Genomic DNA, 27,082 nt, shown 5'->3' with positions numbered 1-27,082 from the left:
TTTAGTAATCTAGCATGTATTAGTGAATGATATTTTTCAACATTCCAGTTTAAGTAGGAACTAGCAAGATGTTCCTTAATATTACCGGCAATGTATTGAAATAAATGGTAGCTGCTGCTTTTATATGAGAAAGTAACAGGATTTCAGTTGGGGACAAAGTTGAATTGGGGTAAAACGTATTGGGTGTTCTGATAATCAAAGACAAAGCAGACGTTATTGGTTTGCTGGATCTCCTACATGAGATCCAGGCATCTAGTTGAAGGATAAGATAGAAGCAGTCAGTAAGGGAAGCTGACACAGAACACAAGAAAACTAAGAATAGCCAAGGTGCAACATACAAGATTTGGAAAAAAAAGTCTTAGAAACACCAAGGATAAGACAGGAAGAATATAAAGCATTGCAAATGAGCTGCACAAACAAGGTTTCATCTTGTAGCAGTGTATGTTTTAAGAGATAACATTGTCAAAATCCAATGGGATAAAGTGCTAGATTTTCACACATGAGACAGATCCATATCTCATGGGATGGGAAACCTGTGACCCTCCATCTAGCATGACCAATTGTCAGGGATAATGGGAGCTGTGCCCCTGCAATATATGGAGTGCAATAGAATTCCCACCCCTTCTATAAATGTCTTACTCAAGTCTTTATATCACAGACTAGCGATGGGGCACTTGTGGGGCACTATGTTGTTTGACTCCAGCTCCCATTAACCCCAGCCAGCATGGTCAATGGTCAAGAATTATGGGAGTTCAGCAACACCTGGAGAGCCACAAGTTCCCTAAACTGTTGCAGACATAGTTCCTCATATTGACTTCAGGAGCCTTAGTGAAAGTCATTGATGAAACACTTGTATTTTAAAAGTGATTTGTAAATTGTTAACAATAGGGTAAGTATTTTGAAGAATGAGAATGATGGAAAGGATTTGCTGAAATAACTAATTGAACTAGAATACAAAAAAGGGGTGTGTGAGGAGGTCAGGGAAACAAGTAAATGAAAGTTAAGACATGGAAAGGTTGATTTGTTTTTAATTGTTTTTACTCTTTTGTATTTTTTGTTTCTTTTTCTTTTCTTTGTTTTTATTCTTGTAACTTTTTTTGAAACTTTAATAAATATTATTTTTAAAAAGAGAGAGAGAATGAAGATATAGTACTGGCTGCCTTGTTTAACAGCATTTGGTATTTCTGTCTATCTTTTTTCAAAGTCACCCCCATATGAAGATTTATTAAAGCAAAATTTGAACAATGATGCTTCAGAACTGATTATATAGCTTTTCAAACTGAATTGTTTTGTCTTTTATTCCAGGGCATTAATCTTTCTGGAGGTCAACGCCAGCGGATCAGTGTGGCAAGAGCTCTCTACCAACAGACAAATGTTGCATTCCTGGTAAGTTGGCCATAACTAAATCCACTCTCTAAACTGAGGCTTGCAAAATTCTGTTGTACTGCCCGCATATAGGCATCCACCTGCACAATGCTAATATTATATTAATTAATATTCAAGATACAGTGATATGACACCATGGAAATGAGACCATTATAAGTATTCCAGAATGGATGGTACAGTGATATAAGAGAGGGGATAGGTTTTAGCATCTTTTTGCTCATAAGCTATGAACAATTTTGAAAAAAAGGAATTCATGTGAATTTATTTTACATTATTTTATTGCACATCTAGAAAGTTTTGTTTTCATTCATATAGTAGGATTCATATGGAAGGTTCCACCTTTCCTGGAAGAACATAAAAAATATGACAAAACAAAGGCTACTTCTCCTGCAAAAGTAACAGTGCACCATTACTGAGGAAATATCTGAATATATATTTTGTCTTGATTAGGATGATCCTTTTTCTGCACTGGATATTCACTTGAGTGACCACCTCATGCAAGAAGGAATCCTGAATATGCTAAGAAATGACAAGAGGACTGTTGTTCTGGTTACCCACAAACTACAATATCTGCCCCATGCTGATTGGGTGATGATGCTTTCTTTGAATATAGAAGAAAAACGTGATTTGCGAATATTCACAACCTGCTTGTATATGTTTGCATGCCTGGTTCAACAAAATATAAGCACTCTTAAACAAAACTGACTTCAATGAAATGTGTATTTAATTATCCATCTGCTTGTGTGCTGTCCTAACATCTTTACAGCCCTGGTTAAATATTTATATTTATTGACTTTGCACTGCCATAGCCATAGCCCTTGGCAACCCCAGCAAGTCCTAGAACCAATTCACACTTTACTTCAGGAGTGGGGAACCAGTGGCCCTCCAGAGGTTGCTGAATCATTCATTGAATCATTGCAATCATTCCTCTCCATTAGTCATGCTTGCTGGAACTGGTGGGGAGTTGAAGTCCAATGACCATTAAATATGGGAGCAGAACTTGGGAAGGGACTTTATCTCCCTATATTGCTTGTGATTAAGACATTTCATTTACTTTCAGGGTGTTCAAGCAAGCAGCTTCTTGATAATATTTAGGTAATATTATATATACCTTATGACAAAGATAAAATGGACCATTGTCAGTGGCATTTAGGTTCAGTCCATAAAAATGCCAAAAGATTAAGTATGTAAGTAGACCCAAAAGAAAGGAACTAAGCACAATTTGAAAGACAGCTCCTTTTAAAGCATCATGATAGACTTTCTAAAAAGAGTGGCATTGCACACTCAAAACAAGTTCACCTATTGGAATAATAAATTTTAACACATAGCTTAATTCTGCTTGTCATTCACAAGTTATGTGAAGCTTAAAACTATCTTTGGATGAGAGAGAACAAGCCCACCTTTAAGCAAGTAAAATAAACACATAATCAAAAAAGAAAGAAACTTAGCAGGAATTAAATATGAGTTAAAAACATGTATACCAATTAAAGCAGCTTTTAATGTGTGGTTTTTTTTTTATTTAAAGAACAGACTTTATTGACAAGCTACATCTTAAAACTGTTTCAGATTATTGCAATGAAAGATGGTACCATTCAAAGAGAAGGCACTCTCAAAGATATTCAGAAATCAGAATCCGAGCTCTTTGAACACTGGAAAACACTCATGAATCGACAGGACCAAGATCTGGAGAAGGCCAGTTTTGTTTTTCTTTAGGTTTACATTAACTGAAGCATTTGTAGTTCAAAAATACGGAATGATAAATGAAATTCAAATGATTAGCAGGACAGTCCAGAATCCAGCAGGGAAGAACAAAGTGGGGGATCCATTACCAAACCTATCCCATTTGTGCCAACTAGGATGGCAGTTAAAGATGGGGCAGTTGTTTTGTCTTCCTTCCTGTGCCAGCTCCAGGCTGGGGGTGCAGAAGGGTCCAGATTGGAACCTTCTCTGACAAATAGACTAGCTTTGAATCAAATAGATCCATCACTAGCCCTGCCTGTTTTGAAGCCATACACCAGCTACCATCAACAGGAACACTGCCAAACAGAAGCTATGTTAACATTAGTAATTTTCCCCTGCTGCGTTTCAAGCCACAGTTGCACAGTGTTGTTCACATCAAAGAAAGGTTGGGAATGCATTCCCCTGGTGTGTATGATCTTTTTGGTGTGTCTCCCCAGAACACCCCCCCAAAAAACGCCTCCTATTCATTAAGCTGTCATCTGCACATAATGTGCTAACCTGCATATGTGAGATGACTTACTCTGCATCTAGTTTTCTAGTCAGATTGAAGCTAGTTTGAGAAAAAACACAGGATCAATATGGATTGTGGCAGCATCATGTACATGCAGCCTCAGAAACTAATAATGGGAGGACACTTGATTTCAAGTAAGCGGTAACCCGAACATACCCAGAGATAGCTTCTCATTCACCTGTGGGTGCAACAGGGGCCTCTGCAGAGATGAAGTCCCCCTGCTCACCCGTCTGCAGCAGCAGAGGTCACCAGAATGTGGAAGAGGGGGGCCTTTCCTGTTCCTAACCCCCTCTAGTGGCACATATCAGGAGTTATTCAATTATCCTTCATCACTCAATTTGGCAAGGGGGTTGTTATTCTTCTGTATGGTCTGTACCTGAAACCATGTTTGAATCAACCTTCCCAAAGAGATGTTCTTGCATAAGAAAACTGGAATTTGATCATAGTAAATAAAAGTAAGGTCATAACATACGGAGAAGAAATTGGTTGACTTAGGATGCAATTCAAACCATGGCCTTGGACTAGAGCTTAACAGAGTGGTAGGACCTCAGCCCTGCAGCTGACACCAGGCAAGGTGGAAGGCAGCAGAAGGGAAATTGCTGCAACAACCTGGGAGTGGCACAAGAATCGAGCCCAAAATGAGCCTGATGCCATCATGTGATGCAGTGGAACCAGCTTGGGAATCAGTGGGCCCTGGGCAGCCCCCACCCCCACCCCTGCAACACGGCATTTCAAAGCATTATGTGGACTGCTGGCAGGACACCACCCTTTTGAGATAACACTTTTTCAGGACACCTCTGCCCCATCCATAAAGGCACACTAGCACAAGGGGGGTTTGCTCTGCAGTGTCCCATATTATGTTTACATATTGGGAAAGATGTTTAAAATGTGAATACTGAATAGAAGCAGGACGATCAGAGGTGTGGTGTCAACAGACTTTTGTAATTGATTATTTTTTTAATTAATCAGTTGCCTGAAGTAACCATCCCTATTAGCTAGAACTCTCTCTCTCTTATTCAGTACATTATCTCTCATTTGTGAATTATGCTCACCCTCTTGGCCATAGCTAGGTATAATCTGATTTATGTTGAACTTAGCAGTGATGCTCCAAACCCTGGTGTTGAAACGCATATCCTGATCTCTTAATCTTAGTTAATGGCTGAGCTGCCATTATGTCTGCTTCACCCTCAGGTGATAGATGGCATTGGCTATCTTGAGAGCCTGTTGTGTAGGGGATTATTAATTCATGACAGTTAAATGCATTGCACTCGCTTCATTTCTAACACCAGATTGATTTGAAAATATAATTGTTTGGAAAAATGAAAAACCTGTACACTCAGTGTCACTTGTTTCTCCTGCTTTTAGGAGACCTTAATCGAACGAAAAACTGTGTTAGACAGGACAAACCTCCAAAGGACAAAGAATTCTCGAGAAACTCTTCTCCAAGATGAAGAAGAGGATGAAGGTGAAGTTGTATTCCAAACAGGACTTTTCTGAATATTTTTTTGTCATTCTGTCCTTGACAATAGTTCACAATGCCAATACTTTAAATGATTTTTTAACTCCTTATGTACAAGTCAAAGGTATTCTTTGTTTGCTAGCACAAGTTTAATAGGAGATTCTTGTTTCAGCAGAACTAATTTTAACTGCATTTTAGAGCCATAATTGAACATTCATGCACATGTCGGTATTTATTTCATTGTGAAAGACTTCAGAAGTAATACAAGGGTCACTTTTCTTGTGGACTGCTAAGATTGGATTACTCCATGCATCTATAAATCATGGGGTCCCGAGAAAATTCTGAAGATCTGTTAAATAATTTAAACACTCTTTAAATGTGAGAGTAATGTGAGAATAATGAATGGCTAGTCAACAGACCTTCTACTATTTTACTTATTTTTTGGGAGAGCTTTTATTTTCTATCATAGAATTCTTAAGCCGCCACATTATGTAAAAGTGGTTTATTCTTGAAAGAAGGAGCCACTGGGATCAGTGTAGATGTGTTAAAATATCCTCTCTTTAGATTTGTATCAGTGCTTTAGTCTGTCCACATTTACATACTCCTTTGTATACATTTGAATATATGCACAAAACACCTGAAAATATCTACATAATATTTTGAGGTTTTCAGTTCATGTGTCTACTCACCCCACCTACCATGCATTATGTGTATGGACAAACTGGAAGAAAACTGCAGTCAGTTACATACTTGCTTGCTAGTAAGTCCCCTTGAACTTGGGCCTTGTTGTGAATAAAAATGGAAAGATTAAACTTGCTAGATCACCTCTGGAAGTAGTTTAGCCCTCTGTATGTTGTTTGACTACATTATCCTTGAGCATCAGGGCTAGGTCAGCCATTAGCCAGTACTGCTGCTCTGGCAGCAGCAGGGCAGATGATGATGGCAAGGCAGAACTTCCCATTTTGCCTCAAGCGGAGAAATGGGACATGCTGCCCCTATGGAGCATTTTGGTTGTGGCTGATGGGAATTGTTCCAGCAACTTCCTGAAGGCTGCGAGTTAGCTATTTGTGGACTATGGGCAATAAATGCTAGGCCTGTTTTTCCAGGACTTAACGTATTATTAGCACGACATAAAGATGAGGGGGAGAAAGGTAAGATTTTCCTAGAAGGATTATTTTACAGTACAATATTCCTTTACAGATGAAATTCCAGAAAGTGATGATGACGACAATCTATCTTCTGTCCTTCACCAAAGAGCAAAGATGCCTTGGCGAGCATGTGGGAAATACCTTAGCTCAGCAGGATTCCTCCTCTTGCCTTTGCTGGTTCTTTCACAGCTCCTAAAGCATTCTGTTATGGTGTCCATTGACTTCTGGCTGGCACAGTGGACATATGATGCTATTGCTTTCAAGGTGGGGCCCACAGAGAAGAACTGCTCTCTTTGTGAGGTATGTTGCCTTCTAAGATCCCAACACTGATCTCTTGATGCAAAGTAATATCTTCCTAGTTTTCTGCTCAGGTATATACTATACAAAAGTCATATGCTCTCTGAAGTTGTTTACATTTCAAGTGGTCCTTGAAAATAGCATGAATAGAGAGTATTACTATGTTTTGTTTTGCTTTCTGGCATGTAGCATTCTAGCTACTGCAAATGGTTTAAAAAGAAGTATTTTATGCATTTGCAGTACTGTTGCAATGCAGTCTTCAACCATTTTACTAGGGAGTAAATCCCATTGAACTCAATGGGATTTCCTTCTGAGTGACATTTTAGGATTGCATTATGAATCTATAAAAGCACATATTTCATCATGTGAACAAGATAGCACAAGTATTTTGAACACGGAATGTGGATATATAGGGCTGCCACCAAACATGGTATCTCAGTGTTTGTATTCACAATTTTCTGTAAACATCTATTGAAATTCTTTCGTGGCATGACCTCATGATGTGAGTTCCCCTTCTGCAACCCTACATCACTATTAATCATAATTAACTCATCAGAAGAGTTAAAAATTGAAGCAACCATTACAATTATATTTTATAAAAATCTTTCATTTTCCTGTACAACCATTAATCTCAACTAAAGAAATATATCTTATGTAAATTGCAATGGCATGGAAACTCTGTCTGTGTTAATTAAAAAGACAGAATCAATTCAAAGAAGATCAACATAATTAAGTTACTTGTTTCAAGGAGGGATTAATTGTTCATGTGAGTCAGATGTGATGCTGGCATTATTTAATACAAAAATGAGATTGAATCATTTCTGGCAATTTGTGTTTTCTAAATAAGCAATCTATTTTATTTAAACTCTTAGGGTGATAGCCAAACTCTGCACAAGCAAACTTCTACTTGTGCAATTGAACCTCTTCATCCTCCTTCTCCCCACTGTGCCCCCAATCTGCTCTAAAAGATCCCCAGTGCTCCAGAGGAGACTTGTGGGGTCATAGCAGGCAGCAGTGGGGAGGAGAAGAAAAGGTTGTCTCCTTGAGCAGAAGTCCATTCCATTGATGGACTGACATAGTCTGCTCTTCTGTGCAGTGGCTGAGGATAAGTAACAACTAGATGTGCATACTAGCCCATTTCTGCTATAGTCATTGTATTTTAAATGTTTAATTTCAAGCATTGCCAAATTATATATCTGTATCTTGGCAAACCTAAAGTCTAAGTTCTGAATGCTTAATTTTCATAAATATCAAGAAAGACTGAAGTAAGTACCATAGCTATGTAGACAGGTAAATGGGAAAATACCCTACAGTTATTAATCCTGCAATTCTGGCAAGTTTTGTGTTTTTTGTTTCACCATTTTTCTTCTCTGTCCTCTCTTTTAGGAATCCAAGTTTAATCATTCTCCTTATACAAGAATATTCAGCATTCTCTGTTGCCTTGGAATTATATTATGTCTTGTAACATCAATAGCAGTAGAATGGACTGGTTTAAAAGTTGCCAAGAAACTACATTGTTTTCTGCTGAATAAAATTATTTTGGCCCCAATGAGGTATTCTACTATCATGAAATTCAAAGATAATGTTGTGATAACAGTGTTGCATGAAATTTTAAGATAGCATTTCATATGCAGTTCTACCTAAATGATTAATAATTGTTGTTTGTTTTGTTTTTGGTGCACCCAAAGGTCCCAAGGGCGAACTGCAGTAGCATAAGAGTTTCGTGTCCCAAAAGGCTTTTACTAAGCAAACAAAAACATTGATAGACCATATGAATGTCCCTCTCAGCATCCCAGAGTTCCCATCCATTATTTCCAATTTAATCCAATATACCATAATCCTATCCTAATCCATAGTTCATAACCCTAAAGTTCATAACCCTAAAGATCAGCACGCCTTTGCTCATCTTCATCCAGTCCCACAACAATCACTTAATAATAATAATAATAATATATCCCCATCTCAATCCAACTACATATTACACTGCACAAATGTATTACTGTCCTATCATAGAATCATAAAATTATGGCACTGGAAGGAAGCAAAAGGCTAAAAAGATCAGTCACTCCGATCCCCTACGCATGCAATTCATATAATTGTTAGAAGGAGAAGGCTCTAGGTGTATTATAAGAGATGTTCCTCTAACAACTATAATTTGCCATAGTTGTCTTGTCCAATCTATGTCCAGTCAGTGGTGCATGCTCTCAGGGTTGGGCTTTGACATACAAGTACACTCAACAGAGTGAGCTCCAAAACTCAGTAGGGCTGGGCTGATGCATTTTGAAATAAATGAAGTGATAGATATTTCCACAGGGATAGCCAATGTGATGCACTTCAGATGTTGTTGGACTACTAGCCAACATGGCCAATTGTCAGGGATGGTGAGAATTGTAGTCCAGCAACAACTAGAGGCCACCACACTATCTACCCCATCTTACCATCTATTGGGGGGAGGGCGCCATAACAACATTTGAAGTAGTACACATTAGCATCTAAAGGGGGAGTAAGATCATTAACTCTGGAATCTAAAATTAGATCCAAGGGTTAATGATCTTACTGTCTCTTTAGATACTAATGTGTACAGTATTAGTATCTAAAGTCCCACTGAGCCCATTACTTATTCCTGCTGCAACAATCTTCCCTTGACCCTCTCAACAGTCTCCCAATGGACACTGTGGTATTCCATTCCTTTAAATCTATTCTACTTTGAAGAGTAGTCTAATGTTTTACTCTTCAGTTCAGAAAAATAGAGCCTACCATGGCTGTTTGATTACTGTGAGTTTATTTGGAATTGGTTTTAAACTCCTGAGACCTTTTATATCTCAAACAACATATTAAAAGGGATTTTTACTGAACAGATACGCAGATATACTGTTAATATCAGAATATATTATTGTTTAGATAATGAGTAAATAACATTTCCTTTCTTTCCAAACCCAATAAATGTTTGGCCATCATTTATGTTATGTTAACCAGTCAATGACCAATTTCCCGTCAAATTCGTATTTACCATCCTCATGGAACACGGTGCCTTTTTACAGGCCTCAAAGAGGGAATTGCATCACAGAGTTGCACAGAAATCACTAGAGGCCTGATTAGGGTTTTGATTTCTAATTGTAAGGGAACATAGCATGAATAATGAGGAAGAGGCAATTTTTTCTTTGTTTAGTATATTTAATATTAAGTTCCTGTTTACAGTATACTTAATGAAGAGATCACTGACTTGATGGGCTGTAGCATAAAATGTGGAAAGTAAATGAAATGCCCCCATTCTAGACTATTATGCCTTCTCCACAACATGCTGTATTTTTAGATGAAGGGAGAATTCAGACGTGCAATTTCCCACCTGCAATCTGAACTCATATAATCCTCCCATGTGCTTTCCTCTGAATTTGTGGATGGAGTCTTAGAACCATCATACCTTATCATTTAATAAAACACTAATATCATGCTAAGCTTACACTTTTTCACTTTTTGTTATTCATTTGACCTCCAAATAATTTGTTCCTTGTATGCAATTCTTTGTATCTTTGAATAGAAAACACTTTCTCAGTTTAATTGTAACATTCAATTTGTGCAATGAACTGAAACTGATGAGTGAATCATACTTCTATAATATGTGTATATATTTTATAGTAGTTTAATTATCAGGAATTATATAAAGTTTATTTGATAACACAAAAGTCTCTCATTCCCCAGTGTTAAACAGAGTTATGTGGAGTTTGGTATTGTTCGTAATCCAGAAATAACTGAAATAGACATTAAATCAGTTTTTAAATTTCTTTCAATGTCAAACTTGGTGGTCTCAATTGCCTATTACAGGTTTTTTGAAACAACACCCCTGGGAAGTATCTTGAACAGATTTTCAGCTGATTGTAACACTATTGACCAGGTAGGCACACTAAAAAAAATAGTTACTAAAAGTAAATTTCTTCCAGTCACATTCAGTGCAAAATATAATCTAAATGCAAACTATATTTGGACTATAGTTGAACAATATGAATAATGTTGCTATGGAATGATATTGAAGTATTTTATACATTGTAGCAATGCTGTCAGAACATTTTATATAACTAATATAAATTTCCATGAGGCAATAAAAAAGGAGAACATCTCATTACAAGATAATGTAATTTGATACTAAAAATAAATAAAGAGCCTATCATACCTTCAGGGTCTGAAGAGATACATCAAAGTCCCTTGGCTAAAACTGTGGCTGTCTTTTTTTTCTTTCTTTTTTTTTGCATCAGCCCATTTCCGTTAGCTTGACAATGACTGGCTTCAGAGGGAACACAAAACCATGGTTTGTGCTAAACTAAGAACCCACACTGTAGCATGAGCTTCCAGGTGTCCAGCAGACAAGCCCTGCTTTTGTTTCCCATCTGCTCCGCTTCAAAAATCACTCCTGCATTCATGGTGAAGCAGCCACAATGGCCCTAACTGTGGCCTGTCAGTTGTCTGTTATTTCAGATATAATAATATGCGAATTCCAGTTTCTTCTAATTTCAAACCGTATTTACAGACCCTGGTTTGTTCCCCCCGCAAAAACAAACAAACCATGGTTATCTGGCAGGTTTGAGCTGGAGAAATCATGGTTTCACATTATTCACATTACATCTGAATCCAGGCAATATGTTGCTTACTCGCTTTATACTGAACTGTGCCTCGATCTTCTGCAGGACTTGCTTTCCCATGTGCATAACTCTATTCACCACTAAGTACCATTGCCCTCATGCAAATTTAACTCAGAAACTGCAACATGTTTATGATCATATTTCACTGTAGGAATAACTTCCCAATATTTCTCTTAAGCAGTTTATCACAAATTTAGAAGTAACAGGCTTCAGCCCTAACTTTGTTCAACCCAGGAATACTGAATGTAGGCACAGCAATAATTAATGGCTTATTCATATTAAAATAAGAATGACATTCAATTTTTGAATTTCTGCCTGAGCAATGAAGCTATACAAAGTCTCACCAAAATCCTACAGTCTTTTTACTGAATATTATAATTATTATAATTATTAAATATTTATTGAATTTTTAAAAACCAAATATGAAACACAAATCTAAAATTAATTATTCAGCACCATACATGGCCTTGTTTTGAAAGAGGGAAGAAAGAGCAAAAGGAACTGTTGATTTCATGGTAGCATTGATTTATTTTCATTGCACTTAATATTTATTGATTTATTCTGTGTGTTTATTTGCTTAGCACATTCCCGCCACCCTGGAGTGCTTGAGCCGTTCTACCCTGCTCTGTTTATCTGCTCTTGCCGTGATTTCGTATGTTACACCTGTGTTTCTCATAGCTCTAGTTCCTCTTGCTGTCATATGCTATTTCATCCAGAAATACTTTAGAGTAGCATCAAGGTAAGCAATTCACAAGTATGTCACAGTGTATGAAAAATGGCTTGTTTATATGTAGATATATGACTTTGTATTTATGTATATATGAGACTATGTAGAAGTACAAATGGAAAAGATGGCACATCTAGCCCATGTCTGAATTAATGATTATCATCTTGCTTTTCCTGGTAGCTCCTGCCTTATTTTTACTCTTTAGAACAGGTACCATTTTAGGCTTAGACTGCCAGTTTGTTTCCTGGTTAGACGTCTGCATTTTAACAGTTGCATTAACAGTTAAATACCCAGTAAATAAAGCTTAATTTCTTATCGGGGGGGAAACTGACTGCTTTTTAAAAATAAAACATTGTTTTCAGGGATCTGCAGCAATTGGATGACAGTACCCAGCTCCCATTACTTTCTCATTTTTCAGAGACTGTGGAAGGTCTAACAACTATACGAGCATTCAGGTATTTGTTTTGTTTTTAAGTTGTAAGGGTTTTCCAAAACTGCAAGGAATTTTGTAGTTATGTACTGAATAAACCGCCTCAATCTATTTATGTATGAAGAATTTGGTAACTATAGATAACCACAACAAGCCCCATAAGACTCTAAATAATAGTGTTACTATTTATATTATTATAGTGCTTAAAAGGTACATTATAGAAATGGGTAATATATTTACATGCCCGAGTGTAGTCTTCCTCTAGTACCTTTAAGGGCACCTTCAACATGGGTGGGCATATATTCATCCATCACACATCTAAACCCAAACTTCACATATGCCCATGACGTCATTCCACACTATTCCCCCTGGTGCAGCGACTATGGTGCAATGGTGGAGCACCTGTTTTGTATGTAATAGGTCACAGCTGCAGCACTGGTATCAGTGCTTTGCCCTGTCGTACGTTCAGCAGTCTTGTTCCCATATCGTGGCACAAAAAGAATTGATGGAGAATATGAGCAGGGGGAGCTGTGTGCCACATGGCTCTAGTTTGGAATAAGGGTTGGGGAAGTTGTGTGTAGTCTTCCCTAAGCAACTTCTGCTACCTCTGTCCTTTTCAGTGCCAAAACTAAACGGCACAAACTGTGTCAGTGAATTGCACAAACACCGTTCATCACAGCATTTTTTTGGAAATTATAAAGTTTAGGTCTGGGGTAGAAACCCTCAGACAAGCCTCTCTGTTTAGCCCTTGGGACACTTCCCAGGCAACACTCCTCACCACCCTGCTCTATTTTTGCTTGAATGTGTCCTTGAAGTATGACAGTGCCTCTTGCATGCCTGGATAGAGACTGGAGAGAGGTTTCTGTGGGCAGGCAGAAACCACTGACTTTCGCATGGCTCCAATGCAGCCTACTATCCTATGGGTCACATCCAATGCTCTGCGTACAGATGGTTCCACTGTAGATTGCTCTGTCCATTGTCTGCCCATGGCTGGCATGTGACATCCATAGGTTGACCATGATAGCATGTCACCTTCAGGCTGAAAAAGGTTCCCCATCCTGGCTTAGGAAAAGCAGTCCCAATTAGCACGTCAAGATCACTGGTTGTGGGATGTGTTTCCTCTTCTCCCATCTGCAAGTCTTGGTGCCCCAATGCTATAGCAACAAGTAGGCATAAAATGGGAAGCAGCCAAATTAGACATGCAGCAATACGTTTCCATTTGTTTCAATTTGCACAAGGACACCATCTTACAGTATTTGTGTTGACTTGCACCGTGCCATCAAAGCCTGCTAGCTATTTTAAGTTGTATAGAGAGGCTGGGTAGACCATAAGCAGCAAAATTAGTTCTATTTATATTTTAATTACTATGATTATCATATATTAGTTAGGCTTCTAGAATCAGCTCCTGCTAATTGGCATTCTATACCACTGGGAAAATTAAGTCAACCATGTTCCATTATGTATTTAACTCATGACTATATATATATATATATATATATATATATATATTCCAACCTTCTCCAGTTGAGAAGATAAAAATGTCCTTGTAACCATTAGCACAGGACTCCACAGAGCTTTGCATGAACAAAAACTTCCTTTAATATTGTCTATAGAAGGCAAGCTGACACCTTGAAATTGCTGCCTGGCAGCACAAGCTCAGAATTTAGGCAGCCAAATTTAATTCAAAATAATTGATATACCTCTGACCCAGACAGAAGCGAGCATTTACCAGCTCCTGTGTTTTATTTATTGTCAAGCTATTTCATGTGCTATATTTAGGCACTTCGTTTCAGCTGCCTTACATGCAGCAGAAGTGACATTTGGATTCTAATCTCTCAGCAAAGTATTCAGATCTTGAGTTTCTAAAATTAGCTCTGAAAGAGAACTAAATTAAAGAGCTAGATAGCAAATCCTTGTTCTTCTTGACCCTCATGGCAGGTATTTTCAATTTGATTAAAATAGGCAAGGGGAAAAATGATTATATAATGGCAAATAAATCTTCATAAACTATATATTTATAATACACTATGTACCGTATATATACTATTGCTCCTCAGTGAATGACCCTTCTACTTTATTTTATCTAAATTATTCACCATATGTAAATATAGCACCTATTTGCTTATATCTGTGTAATAGTTCAGTAGCAGAGAATTGGAATTTAAATTAATGAACTCACTGTCACAAATGTAATTTTTTGAACTACTGACAATATTTTGAAAACTTTCAACACACAGTCTTAAAACTTTGTTGTTCTTTGAATTCCCTGTTCTAATCCTCCTTCTAATTGCTGGCATGACTATAAATGAAAAGGCTGTTGTTACTTATATTTATTCATATAAGATCCATTGCTAGTTCCACAATTCCTTTCAAAATAATCCCTTATTTTGCATAAGCAAGCCATAAAATATACCTTGCTATTATGAATGAACATTCACACTAACATCTGGGTGTCTCTCATTTCTCTTTTATAAAGGTATGAATCCCGATTTAAACAGAAGCTTCTTGAATATACGGATTCCAACAACATCGCTTCCCTTTTCCTTACAGCTGCCAATCGTTGGCTGGAAGTTCGGATGGCAAGTACATCGTCTGTCATTAAGTTTATATCAATGGCAGTAGATGGTTTGCTTTATCATGGGAATTGCTTAGGATTGCCAGTTTTTCTCTGGTAAAGGCTCCTGTGTCTTTAACAGTTGCATAACAACTAAATTCTTAGTTGCTAAAGCTCAATAGGCAAGGCTTTATTATTATCCTGCTTGCCAGAGAAGTCTTAACTTCTGCTTGTTGCACATCAGTTAAATGGATCAAGACCATTATAAGAAGAAAAACTGACAATCCAAATTTGGCTTTAGTTAATACCATTACAAATGGTCTCTGTAATGCAGAGCTGGGAGTCTTTTTCAACCCAATGGCCACCATCTCTCATGGGTATCTTTCCAGGTACTGCATGCCAGTAGTGGGAAGCACCAAATCCAAAAGGGGATGAGGCCACAGTCAAAAGTGGGTGGGATCAAAGTGCAACCCCCCCACACACACACTCATCCGCATACCATTCACACAAATCCATCCTCACCCCATCAGTATGGACACTCCATTCATGCAAATTTATCCAATTACTCTACAGGGTCAAAGTATTATACAGTACTCACCTCAAGATTACCTTCTATAATTGCCTCAATACTTGGCCTGGTCAAAATATCATTTGCTGACTGCCAAATTTTAGAACCTGACCAGCCTCAGTAAATCCAAAATTACTGATTCTGAAGTTTCAGAAATAGTTAAAATATTGCTATCTCCTTGTGTGCTATGATGATTTTTATTACTTTTTTTTTAAAGGAGTATATTGGGGCATGTGTAGTGCTCATTGCAGCTGTTGCTTCAATTACGAAATCTCTCTATGATAACCTCTCTTCGGGTCTTGTAGGCTTGGGATTAACCTATGCTCTGATGGTAAGTAAGTTAAAGAGGAGAGGCTCCAGTCAGGTGTTAAAGTTGACATTTAGTCTGTATTGGTTTCTGAAAATATGCAGCGTAATACAGGCCTAAGCATTTAGGTGTCTCAAGCTTAGCAAACTGGCAGCTGGTGGCCAAACACTGTAATCATAAAAATTAGCTGGGGTAAATTTAAAGTGTATAATATCCCAATAGTTTTATTCCCACTAATAGTTTTATTCATAATAACTGACAGACGTTTGAGTGGCCTAGAAGGGGGGTTTTCAAATGGTCGTCCACTAATAGCCTGTGAGCTTCATTCAGATAGTGTGTGGCATGGCTGTAAAAATTAAATTAAAAACCATACAGAATCTTGCACAGCACATTACAATTGCTACAACAGGCAGAAAAAAATATAAAGTGGTCTGTCAAGACCTTCTGCAATTTTGAAGTGGATCGTGGAAGGGTGGAATTTGGGAACTACTAATCTAGAAGACTGGCATAGTAGTCAAATATTTAGACTTCTGGACAAATGAAAGCTGTCATTTTCTTTCACGGGAGCAGACAGTGACAACTTTGAATAATTTGAAATGTTGGTTATGAGATCCTTCCTACATTCTATACCAGTTCCAGACACATATCGTAACTATTTATTCTAGGTCTCTAACTATCTAAACTGGATGGTTCGCAACCTGGCTGATATGGAACTCCAGCTTGGAGCTGTGAAAAGATTCAACGGCCTCATAAAAACTGAGGCTGAAAGTGATGAAGGGCTGTTGTGTGAGTATGGTGCTGTATAAGTTGTAGAAAGGGCTTGGTAATTGTTTAATTATTCCCACTTAAGTCTCATTAATAGCCATGAACTTTTAGAGAACTATTTTTAAAGAAGCATGAACTTTTAGCAAACCAGTTTTCCACATATTATTTTTGTTTTGATTGCAGCCCCAGCACAAATTCCTCAGAACTGGCCTGACCATGGTGAGATTCAGATACAGAATCTATGTGTACGCTATGACAGTACTCTGAAGCCTGTGCTAAAGCATGTCAGTGCCCACATCTCTCCTGGGCAAAAGGTAATACAAATGATCACTCAGAGTAATGACTTTAGCTGTCAAAAACCCATGAAAACTATATTGTTGAGAGCAGAACCATTTCTTATTTATTCCAGAATATCGTCCCTATTTTAAACAAGTTGAAACAATGTACAGTGGTGCCTCGGGTTACATATGCTTCAGGTTACATATGCTTCAGGTTACAGACTCCGCTAACCCAGAAATAGTACCTCGGGTTAAGAACTTTGCTTCAAGATGAGAACAGAAATCGTGCTCCAGCAGCGTGGCAGCAGCTAAAGTGGTGCTTCAGGTTAAGAACAGTTTCAGGTTAAAAATGGACCACTGAGACGAATTAAGTGCTTAACCCGAGGTACCACTGTAATCTCTTCCCTCCCCCCCCCCAAATAAACCCCCATTGTTTTGAAGTTCATGTAAATGTTTCCTATATTTACACTTTGGCAGCTGGATCCTAAGCGTGTTTACACTGAAGTAAATCTCACTAAGATCAGTAAAGCATGCTCTCAGGTAACCTTGCGTAGGATTGCAGTTGTAAAGTCATGCGTACATCTTCCAAGCCCAACGGTATTATACAAGGAGATCTGATACCCAACAGAAATACACACAGTTTTATAAAAAGGGTTTATAAAGTCAAATCTCTGAGTCAAATTTGTAACCTTCCCACCCCTGCACCCTGTCGTCATCGTGGGCATAAGAAATTGAAACTTTAAAAATGGGAGGCTTGAAATGATAAGAAAAATATATTCATTATCCCTGTTTTCAAAGTTTTTAGATCTATCCTTTTTCTAAAGTCATTAAGTGGATGCATACTGCAAAGCAAGATCCCTCTCTCACACAGACACACTGAACTGGATGAAAACTAGAGGTGTAGAGTGATGATTTTGGCCAATTCCTCTTGCAGCCTCTACTGCTGCCTCCCACTGTTCTGGAGTCTACCCCAACAGTTTTCAGGGGGCTGCAGGGAAAAGGAAGAATCAGTGAAAATTGCTACTCTGCCCATTTATGTCAAGGATGAGCAGAATTCCACTGAACACAACTCTGGATCCAACTCAGCTTATGGAGCAATAAGCACTGCTAGTAATGTAACTGTACCCCAAGCTGGTCATAAATTATCTGTCTTCTCAAAAACACACACAAAAAAACCCCTTCTAGTCTGCCATTCGCACGTTAGCATTAGTTACTAGTGCTTGGGGCAATCACTCTGTAGCTGTGTTTCCCATTCTACTGAATTAATATTTTCTTTGCTATTCCCATTATAAAACTGGTTTATTTATGATTTGCAGATTGGCATATGTGGCCGAACAGGCAGTGGAAAATCATCCTTTTCTCTTGCCTTTTTCAGGATGGTTGACACCTTTGAAGGTAAAGCTACATTTGTACACATCAGGATGAGTTACTATTAGTTTCATTTGTATCTGTGATCCTCCTGGCTCTATTTTAAAAGAGGAGAGCACATCTCCTTTTCCAGTTCCTGCCACACCCATTTCCCAAGCTGACATAAAATACTATTTGACTTGGCTGTTTGCTATCTCCGACATAATACAGCAGAGCAAGGTGGTGATTCCCACCCCCCTTTTTTTACACAGACTTACTGGTAAAAAGTTTGCTTTCTGCATGGTAACTTACATTTTAGCATGCTTGTACTGTTAAATATAGCTGTTTTTACTGATGTCAGTGGTAAAAAAATTCAATTTACTGCAGGTGATTGTAATATTTGAAAAGATTGCAGATTAATTATTATCTGTGTATGTAAAGATGACCTCATAGTGTGAGTTGAGCTCCATCTAGTGGTTGAAAGCAAAAGCCCTGCTCCAGCTAGAACTTTCAAAGTCTCTCTCTCCTTTAGAACTTGAGGGTTCCAAAGGAGGGAGCAATGATTTTGCCTTCAGCCACTAGGTAGAGCTCAACTCCCATACTCTGAGGTCAAATTTTTACATGTACAGAAAGCCTTTTTGCAGGTAACAAACCAAATGGCCTTATTCATGATGAGAATCCAAGGTTTTTCTGGCTAAGTGACGTACTTAAGAATGTAAGAACATGAGAATAGCCTGCTGGATTAGGCCAATGGCCCATCAAGTCCAGCATTCTGTTCTCATAGTGACCAACTGGATGACAGTGGAAAACACAATAGCACTTTCCTAGCCTGTGGTTTCCATACTGCCTCTGACCATAGAGACAGAGCACTGACATCATGACTGGTAGCCACTGGTAGACCTCTCCTCTATGGTTTTTTTGTCCATCAACTTATATGGCTTTAGAAGAGGAGTAAAGGTAAAGGTAAAGGTACCCCTGCCCGTACGGGCCAGTCTTGACAGACTCTGGGGTTGTGCGCCCATCTCACTTAAGAGGCCAGGGGCCAGCGCTGTCCGGAGACACTTCCGGGTCACGTGGCCAGCGTGACAAAGCTGCATCTGGCGAGCCAGAGCTGCACACGGAAACACCGTTTACCTTCCCGCTGGTAAGCGGTCCCTATTTATCTACTTGCACCCGGAGGTGCTTTCGAACTGCTAGGTTGGCAGGCGCTGGGACCGAGCAGCGGGAGCGCACCCCACCGCAGGGATTCGAACCGCCGACCTTTCAATCGGCAAGTCCTAGGTGCTGAGGCTTTAACCCACAGCGCCACCTGTGTCCCTTAGAAGAGGAGTAAAGCCATCTAATTTGGTGGCCTCCCGTAAGAGCAATTCCATAGGTTAACTGCAGCTTGCTTCCAGATACATAACAGCCACTTATTTCATTTAGATGTAGGCATTATAACCTGGGTGCCTAAATTTCAAATCCTATATATCCATTAACCTACAGTGAAGTAAAGAGAGTTTAAGCTGCTGTACCTATAGTGGCATCCTGAGTGAGGTGAATGAGGTATATTGCTTTCTGGCTGACTGCCTGAGATACAGCTAGAAAAATAAGCCATGTGATGAAGCATATGAACACCATTCATTTTTTACAAACAACCCACAGGAAGGATCATTATAGATGGCATAGACATTGCCAAGCTTCCCTTACAAACACTGAGATCCAGGTTGTCAATCATTCTGCAAGACCCCATTTTGTTCAGCGGAACAATACGGTAAGTGTTATAATCATCATGTAAGTAATTAGGCACGTTCATGATTTTTTTTTTTTAAAGATATTTATTAAAGTTTTTAAATATAAATGCACAAATAATAAACAATCTTACTTCTGTCACAAACATAGTTTCATCACTTCTTTGGACTCCCTCACGTCTCCCGCTCCCATTTACATCGTTAAAAGTTTTTTCCAAACAAATTATCAACTTGTTTACAAATCTCATGTCCAGTCATTCAAATATGATCTAGCAATTCTTCCAAAAAATTTTATATTTTCTTTAGTCTCACTTATCATCAAATTTTAATTCTAATTTAGTGGTGGCCGATTTTTTATAATCTAGCATCCTTCTTAACATTCAGCCAGATTACAATGTTTTTGTAGATACATCTTAAATTTCTTCCAGTCTTCCTCCATCTTCTCTTCTCCCAGGTCTCGGATTCTGCCAGTCATCTCGGCCAGTTGCATATAGTCCATCAGCTGCATCTGCCACTCTTCCAGTGTGGGTAGATCTTGAGTTTTCCAGTTTTTTGCGATGAGTATCCTTGCTGCCGTTGTTGCATACATAAAGAATGTTCGGTCCTTCTTTAGCACCTTCTGGCCGACAATACCCAGGAGGAAGGCCTCTGGTTTCTTAGTGAAGGTATACTTAAATACCTTTTTCAGCTCATTATATATCATTTCCCAGAAGGCCTTCACCTTAGGGCATGTCCACCAGAGGTGAAAGAATGTTCCTTCATTTTCTTTACATTTCCAACATTTATTATCAGACGAATGGTATATTTTGGCAAGTTTAACTGGGGTCATGTACCATCTATATATCATTTTCATTATATTTTCCTTCAGAGCATTACATGCGGTGAAGTTCAGCCCAGTGGTCCACAACCTTTCCCAATCCTCAAACATAATGTTATGCCCAATGTCCTGCGCCCACTTTATCATAGCCGATTTAACCATTTCGTCTTGTGTATTCCATTTTAACAGCAAGTTATACATTCTAGATAGTACCTTAGTCTTTGGTTCTAACAATTCTGTTTCTAACTTCGATTTCTCCACCTGGAACCCTAACTTTTTGTCATTTTTAAAAACTTCTTTAATCTGAGCATAATGTAACCAGTCTCGCACCTTATCCTTCATTTTCTCCAAACTCTGCAATTTCCAATTGTCTCCATCTTTTTCCAGTATTTCCCAATATTTTGGCCATTTGGCCTCCATATTGGGTCTTTTTCGGGCCTTAGCTTCCAGAGGTGAAAGCCACCTTGGAGTTTTATTCTCCAATAAGTCTTAATTCTGGGCTTTTTGCCCTGCCAGACAAATTTAGATATATCTTTCTGCCACTTCCGGAAGCACTCCGTCTTGTCCACAATCTGTAGTGTTTGAAACAAAAACAACATTTTTGGCAATACATTCATCTTAATAGCAGCAATTCGGCCTAACAAAGAAAGCTTCAGTTTTGTCCAACTGTCCAAGTCTCTCTTAATTTCAGACCAACATTTTTCATAGTTATCCTTAAATAGACTCAGATTTTTTGCTGTTATGTTTACCCCTAGGTACTTTACCTTTTTAACCATAGTTAGTTCTGTTTCTCTCTGAAACCGTTCTGACTCTGTATCTGTCAAATTTTTTCCCAACACCTTGGTTTTCTGTTTGTTTAATTTAAATCCCGCCACCCGACCAAAGTCCTGAATCAATTGTAATACTCTTTTCGTACTAGATTCTGGCTCCTGCAGGGTCAAAACTAGGTCATCTGCAAAAGCTTTAAGTTTGTATTGTTTCGCTCCGACCTGAATCCCTTCCACCAACCGGTCCCCTCTGATCATGTTCAAGAGCACCTCCAGAACCGAGATAAATAACAGAGGGGAGATCGGGCAGCCTTGTCGTGTTCCTTTTTCAATTTTGAACTCTTCTGTAACCACATTGTTAACTATCAATTTAGCCTTTTGTTCTGAATATATTGCATCAATCCCATTCTCAAACCCCCGTCCCACTCCCATTTCTTTTAAATTTCCCTTCATAAATTTCCAAGAAATATTATCAAAGGCCTTCTCCGCATCTATAAAAATTAACACTGCTTTTGTGTTTATGTCTGTTTGCAAAAGTTCCAGAATGTCAATAATGTTCCTAGTGTTGGCAAACATATGTCTACCTGGGAGAAAGCCTGCCTGGTCTTTATGAATTACTTCATTTAGAACTCTTTTAAGTCTACTTGCCAAAATGTCTGCAAATATTTTGTAATCCACATTTAGAAGGGAGATGGGACGATAGTTTTTGAGTTGTGTCTTTTCAGTTTCAGATTTTGGTATCAATGTGATAAAAGCTTCCTTCCACGATTCCGGCGCCCTCTTCCCCTCCATAATTTCGTTACAGACCTCCATCATTGGTTGGATCAAATAGTCTTTTAATGTCTTATAATACTTGGAAGTCAAGCCGTCTAGCCCTGGAGATTTGCCCAGTTGCATGTTCTGAATGGCTTGTTCAATCTCTTGTTGTGTTATTTTGTTGTTCAGGATTAATCTGTTTTTTTGTGACAACTTTGTTAGTCCATTTCTTTCCAAAAATTGTTTAATCTCAACCTCGTCTTGCGGCCCTTGAGTATATAACTTTTTGAAGTATCTCTGGAAGCACTTTCTAATTTCCATGGGGTTCTGAATATTTCTTCCTTCAATTTCTAAATTTGTGACTGTATTTAATTTTTGTCTCTTCTTCAACTGCCACGCAAGCAGTTTCCCACATTTATTCGCCGATTCAAAAGTTTTTTGTTTCATTAATTTAATCTTCCACTCTATTTCCTGGTTTATCAATTTGGAATATTGTGCTTGGTAGAGTTTAATTTCTCTCAGAATCGGCTGTGACTTCGGATTTAATCTTAACTTCTTCTCCAGTTCTTTGATTTTCTGCAAGATCTTATCTTTCCTTTCATTTTGTGTCCTTTTCTTTACGGCATTCTGTTGTATCAAGAACCCCCTCATCACAGCTTTGCTTGCATCCCAGATAGTTCTTTTTTCCACCGTAGTGTTCATATTTATCTCGAAGTAATCCTTCAAAGTTTTTTGGGCCTTCTCAATAATCTCCTGGTCTCTAAACAAATTATCATTCATCTTCCATCTAAAGGAACCGGTTGGCAATAGTGTCATGTCCATCTTCAGCGCGTTATGGTCGGAGCAGGTCTTTGGGCAGATTTCCACTTTTCTAACCTTGGGTGCCAGACCTCTAGTTATCCATATTTGGTCGATTCTTGTCCAAGTCAGCTGGGCTTCAGAGAAGAATGTTCCCTCTCTTCCCAGGGGGTTCTTGGTTCTCCAAATGTCAATCCAGTCCATATTGTCTGTCATTTCAAAAAAAGTCTTTGGTAGTCTGCCGTCTTTTGTAACATTTTGGTTTTGTGACTTATCCATATTAGTCGATACGACCCCATTCATATCTCCCATCATGATGATGTTGTTGTAGTCCAGATAGTCCAGCATGGTCTCATGCAACTTCTTATAAAATTCCGATTTCCCGTCATTTGGTGCATAAATTCCTAGTATCAGAATCTTTTCTCCTTGATGTTGTATCTCAATTGCTAAAATTCTTCCATGTTCATCTTTGAATAAAAATTTAGGTGACAGGCTCTCTTTTGCATATATCACCACCCCTCGCTTCTTTACTCTGTCCGAAGATATAAATTCTTGGCCAAGTCTTTTGTTTATTAACACCTTTCTATGGAGCCTAGTCACATGTTGTCAGGGTTTTAGGGAGAGAGGAGACAGAGAGCGAGGGCGAGGAGGAAGAGGACGACAACGAGCCGAGGTTGTCCCAAAGTCCGTCTAGCGAATCAGAGGATTCCCAGAAGGGAGCCCCCCTGGTCAGGCCAAGGAGCAATAGAGAGGGAATCAGTCAGAAAGAGGGGAACGAAGAGGGAATCCCCAGTGGGAGTGGCAAAGCGGGACCAGCTCCCCCGTCGGAACGGAGTGGAGGGGGGGGAGTTGCCAGTGTGTCAGAAAGAGCAGGACAGGAAGGAGGAAGGGGGAGGAGTTCGGAGCAAGACGTCCTGCCTGAAAGGGAGGAGTGTAGTACCGAGAGCAGCGTAACTGTAGAAAGGAAGGTCAGAGGCAACGTACGCGCGCCAAGTTCAAATATAGAGGCGCGCGGAAATGAGGAGAGCTCTGAGGAGGAGCCTGGTGCCAAAGCACGAAGGAGGGGGGAGCAGGCGGGAGAAGACTCAGCCTCTGGGGAGTCCCGGAAAGAGGGAAGACAGGGGGGCAGGAAGACCCTGCGGAAAAGGAAAGAGAGGAAAAGGTGGAGCAGTACAAGCCTCTTAAATTGGTGCAGGGGAGGGACGGACTCAGAGGGGACTTCTAACATCTAAGGGTAACAGATGCGGAGCCACGGAGTTTGGATGTAATGACGACAATGATCTTCAATAAAACCTTTTGTATATAGCTTGGACTGGACTTTGGTCTCTTGTGAGCTGGGACCCAGGGTGGCTCTGACAGAAAGTCCCCTCCAAAGAACGCAAATTTTTTTTTTTTGCAAAGCTCACGAACGGTGACAGCCATGAGTGCGGAGGAGCAGTTGACAGCGCTGCGAACTACAGTTTCCGAACTCACTGCTGCAGTCCTTGCGTCTCAGAAGAAGCATGACGAAATGGAGAAGCGCTGCCAGGACCTGCAAACAAGGTGGGAACGTGCAAGCAGGGAAGGGTTCCCAGGGTCCAGATCAGAGGGGATTGGACTTGGACGGAGGGGGGGCAGCCTAGTCACCCACTTCGATGGGAACCTGAAGCACTACCCCAGTTTCAGAGCAGACGTTTTGTATGCATTGCACTTGCTTCGTCATGACTTTAAAGATGAGGAGGAGAAAGTGGGGTTTATTGTTTCTCACTTGCATGGGCCGGCCAGAGACTGGTTGCGCAATTTGTGGCGTGAAGATGGCCCTGCCCGCCGCGATGCAGATGAATTCATTAAAGCGATGGATGCCTGCTTCCAGTCAACTGTAGATGTGGATCTTGCACGCAGGGAAATTTTTGGATTGCGGCAAGGCAAAGCCACTGTGCGTCAGTACCATTCTAGATTTTTTGCTTTACTGACTGCGCTAAGCTGGGAGAAGGATTGTGCGCCTGTGAGGGATTTGTTCTGGGAGGGGCTCAGCGGTCCCATTAAGGATGAACTTGCCAGGGGAGACAGGCCCCAGACCCTGGAGGAGCTTGTGCAGAGGGCTTTGGCGATTGGGATACGGCACGAGGGACGTCCTTGGCACACTGAGGAAGAACGTCAGGTGCGTCCACCAGCGAGGACGTCTTCTTTCATCCCCAGGGAGTTCAGTCAGTCACATCCTTCGCCACTGGGAAGGCAGGGGGAGGAGCCCATGGAACTTGGTGGTGCTAAGGCTCAAGCAACAGCCAGAGCCCCAGCTTCCGGTGCAGTGAAGGCAAAGCCTCCTAGAGGGACCAGGAAGTGTTACATTTGCGACAGTGCACAGCACATGGCGAAAGAGTGTCCCCAGAGGCTGCAGAAACACACTGCAGCTTTAGCAACTGTTGCAGCAGGAATGATGCAAGCAGAGCAACCTCAGGGAAACGACAGTGCCTGGCTGGAAGCAGAGCTGCTGGGGCTCAGCCAGGCGAATCTGTAGAGCAGTCCCCAGCGCTTTTGCAACGCACAGACCCTTTACCACCCAAGCCAGCGGTGCAGCTCACTGCAACACTTCAGTTGCCGAATGGAACCACCCTGGAAGTCCCCATCACGATTGATTCTGGGAGCAACGCAGATTTTGTGGGGATGCACTTTGTCAAGCAGCATCGCATAGCGCTTCTGCCAGCGACAACACCTCTGAACGTAGTCACGGTGGATGGCAGGAAATTGCTAGGAGGACAAGTTGTGCAACAGACGCCTCCCATGGTGATGAGGATTGGAAATCATCGAGAAGTCATCAGCTTCAATGTCACCCGCCTTTCAGACACGCCTATAGTATTAGGCATGAGTTGGCTGGAGAGACACAGTCCTGCTGTAGCGTGGTACCAACGGCAGATCACCTTTTGCTCATCGTACTGTGCTCAACATTGCATCCAGTCCAGCCAGGAGGAGGGAGCTGAGCAGCAGTTGCAACTTGGCATGGTGCAGGCAGTACCCCGCAAGTACGAGGGGTTCCTGGAGGTTTTCTGCGAGAAGGAAGCTGACCAGTTGCCGCCCCACAGGCCTTATGATTGTGCCATCGACCTGGTGCCAGGGGCGCAGTTGCCGACTGCAAAGCTGTATTCCATGTCTGAGGACGAGATGCAAGAACTCAGGGAGTTCATAGAGCACAATTTGAAGCGCGGATTCATCCGAGAATCGAAAGCGGTGGGGGGCAGTCCTGTTTTCTTTGTAAAGAAAAAGGACACGCCCCAAAAAAGACTCATTGTGGACTATCGATTCATAAACAGTAAGACCAAACCCAAGGCCTTCCCCATGCCCAAGATAGATGATCTCCTGGCAACCGTAAGGAAGGGGAAGATCTTCACCAAATTGGATCTGCGTGGAGCGTATAACCTCATACGCATCCGGGAGGGCGATGAGTGGAAGACGGCCATGTTCACGCCTCTGGGCACGTACGAATACAGAGTTATGCCATTTGGTCTCCAAAATGGATCTCACGTCTTCCAAGCATTTATGCATCACGTGCTAGCGGGACTTCTCTACAAGAAATGCGTGTGTTTCCTCGACGACATCCTGATCTTTTCGGAAACGGAGGAGGCCCATGAGAAGGACGTAAAGGAAGTCCTGCAGAGACTACGGGAGAACAAGCTCTACGCCAAGTTAGAGAAGTGCCAGTTTGATGTGACGGACGTGGATTTCCTAGGCTACAAGCTGTCCGACAAGGGGCTGGCCATGGACAGCGCCAAGGTCCGCGCGGTGTTGGACTGGAAGAGCCCTCGCAATCGGAAGGAAGTCCAAAGATTCATCGGCTTCGCCAACTTCTACCGCAAATTCATCAGAGGTTTTGCAAAGGAGACGGCAGCGATCACGGACACTCTCAGTTCCAAGAAAAAGAGGTTCGTGTGGACGGAACAGGCGGAGCGCTCTTTTCAGAAGCTTAAAAGCCTTTTCGCCTCCGAGGAGCAGCTGCTGCACGTGAATCCAGGCAAGCCCATACGACTAGAGACCGACGCGTCAGACAGAGCGGTTGGAGCCGTACTCCTGCAAGAAGATCCACATGGAA

At 40.4% G+C, this 27,082-nt stretch overlaps 1 protein-coding gene across 3 annotated transcripts in view; it reads left to right on the top strand.

Annotated features, from left to right (window-relative positions):
- Nucleotides 1-27,082, top strand: part of ABCC8 (ATP binding cassette subfamily C member 8) — a 70,642-nt gene that overhangs the window by 34,085 nt on the left and 9,475 nt on the right. For all 3 annotated transcript variants that reach the window (XM_081840105.1, XM_081840104.1, XM_081840103.1), the window contains 15 exons: nucleotides 1,306-1,386; nucleotides 1,837-1,974; nucleotides 2,953-3,078; nucleotides 5,003-5,102; nucleotides 6,297-6,544; nucleotides 7,928-8,094; nucleotides 10,364-10,433; nucleotides 11,757-11,914; nucleotides 12,265-12,357; nucleotides 14,809-14,911; nucleotides 15,672-15,785; nucleotides 16,427-16,547; nucleotides 16,710-16,840; nucleotides 18,121-18,199; nucleotides 19,796-19,904. In XM_081840105.1, coding sequence (XP_081696231.1) covers nucleotides 1,306-1,386; nucleotides 1,837-1,974; nucleotides 2,953-3,078; nucleotides 5,003-5,102; nucleotides 6,297-6,544; nucleotides 7,928-8,094; nucleotides 10,364-10,433; nucleotides 11,757-11,914; nucleotides 12,265-12,357; nucleotides 14,809-14,911; nucleotides 15,672-15,785; nucleotides 16,427-16,547; nucleotides 16,710-16,840; nucleotides 18,121-18,199; nucleotides 19,796-19,904 — 1,838 coding nt within the window. The remainder of the gene's footprint in view (nucleotides 1-1,305; nucleotides 1,387-1,836; nucleotides 1,975-2,952; nucleotides 3,079-5,002; nucleotides 5,103-6,296; nucleotides 6,545-7,927; nucleotides 8,095-10,363; nucleotides 10,434-11,756; nucleotides 11,915-12,264; nucleotides 12,358-14,808; nucleotides 14,912-15,671; nucleotides 15,786-16,426; nucleotides 16,548-16,709; nucleotides 16,841-18,120; nucleotides 18,200-19,795; nucleotides 19,905-27,082) is intronic.

This window comes from Podarcis erhardii, assembly GCF_964252035.2.
Source record: "Podarcis erhardii genome assembly, chromosome: 1".
Taxonomy (NCBI): domain Eukaryota; kingdom Metazoa; phylum Chordata; class Lepidosauria; order Squamata; family Lacertidae; genus Podarcis; species Podarcis erhardii.
This window is presented reverse-complemented; position numbering and strand designations above follow the sequence as displayed.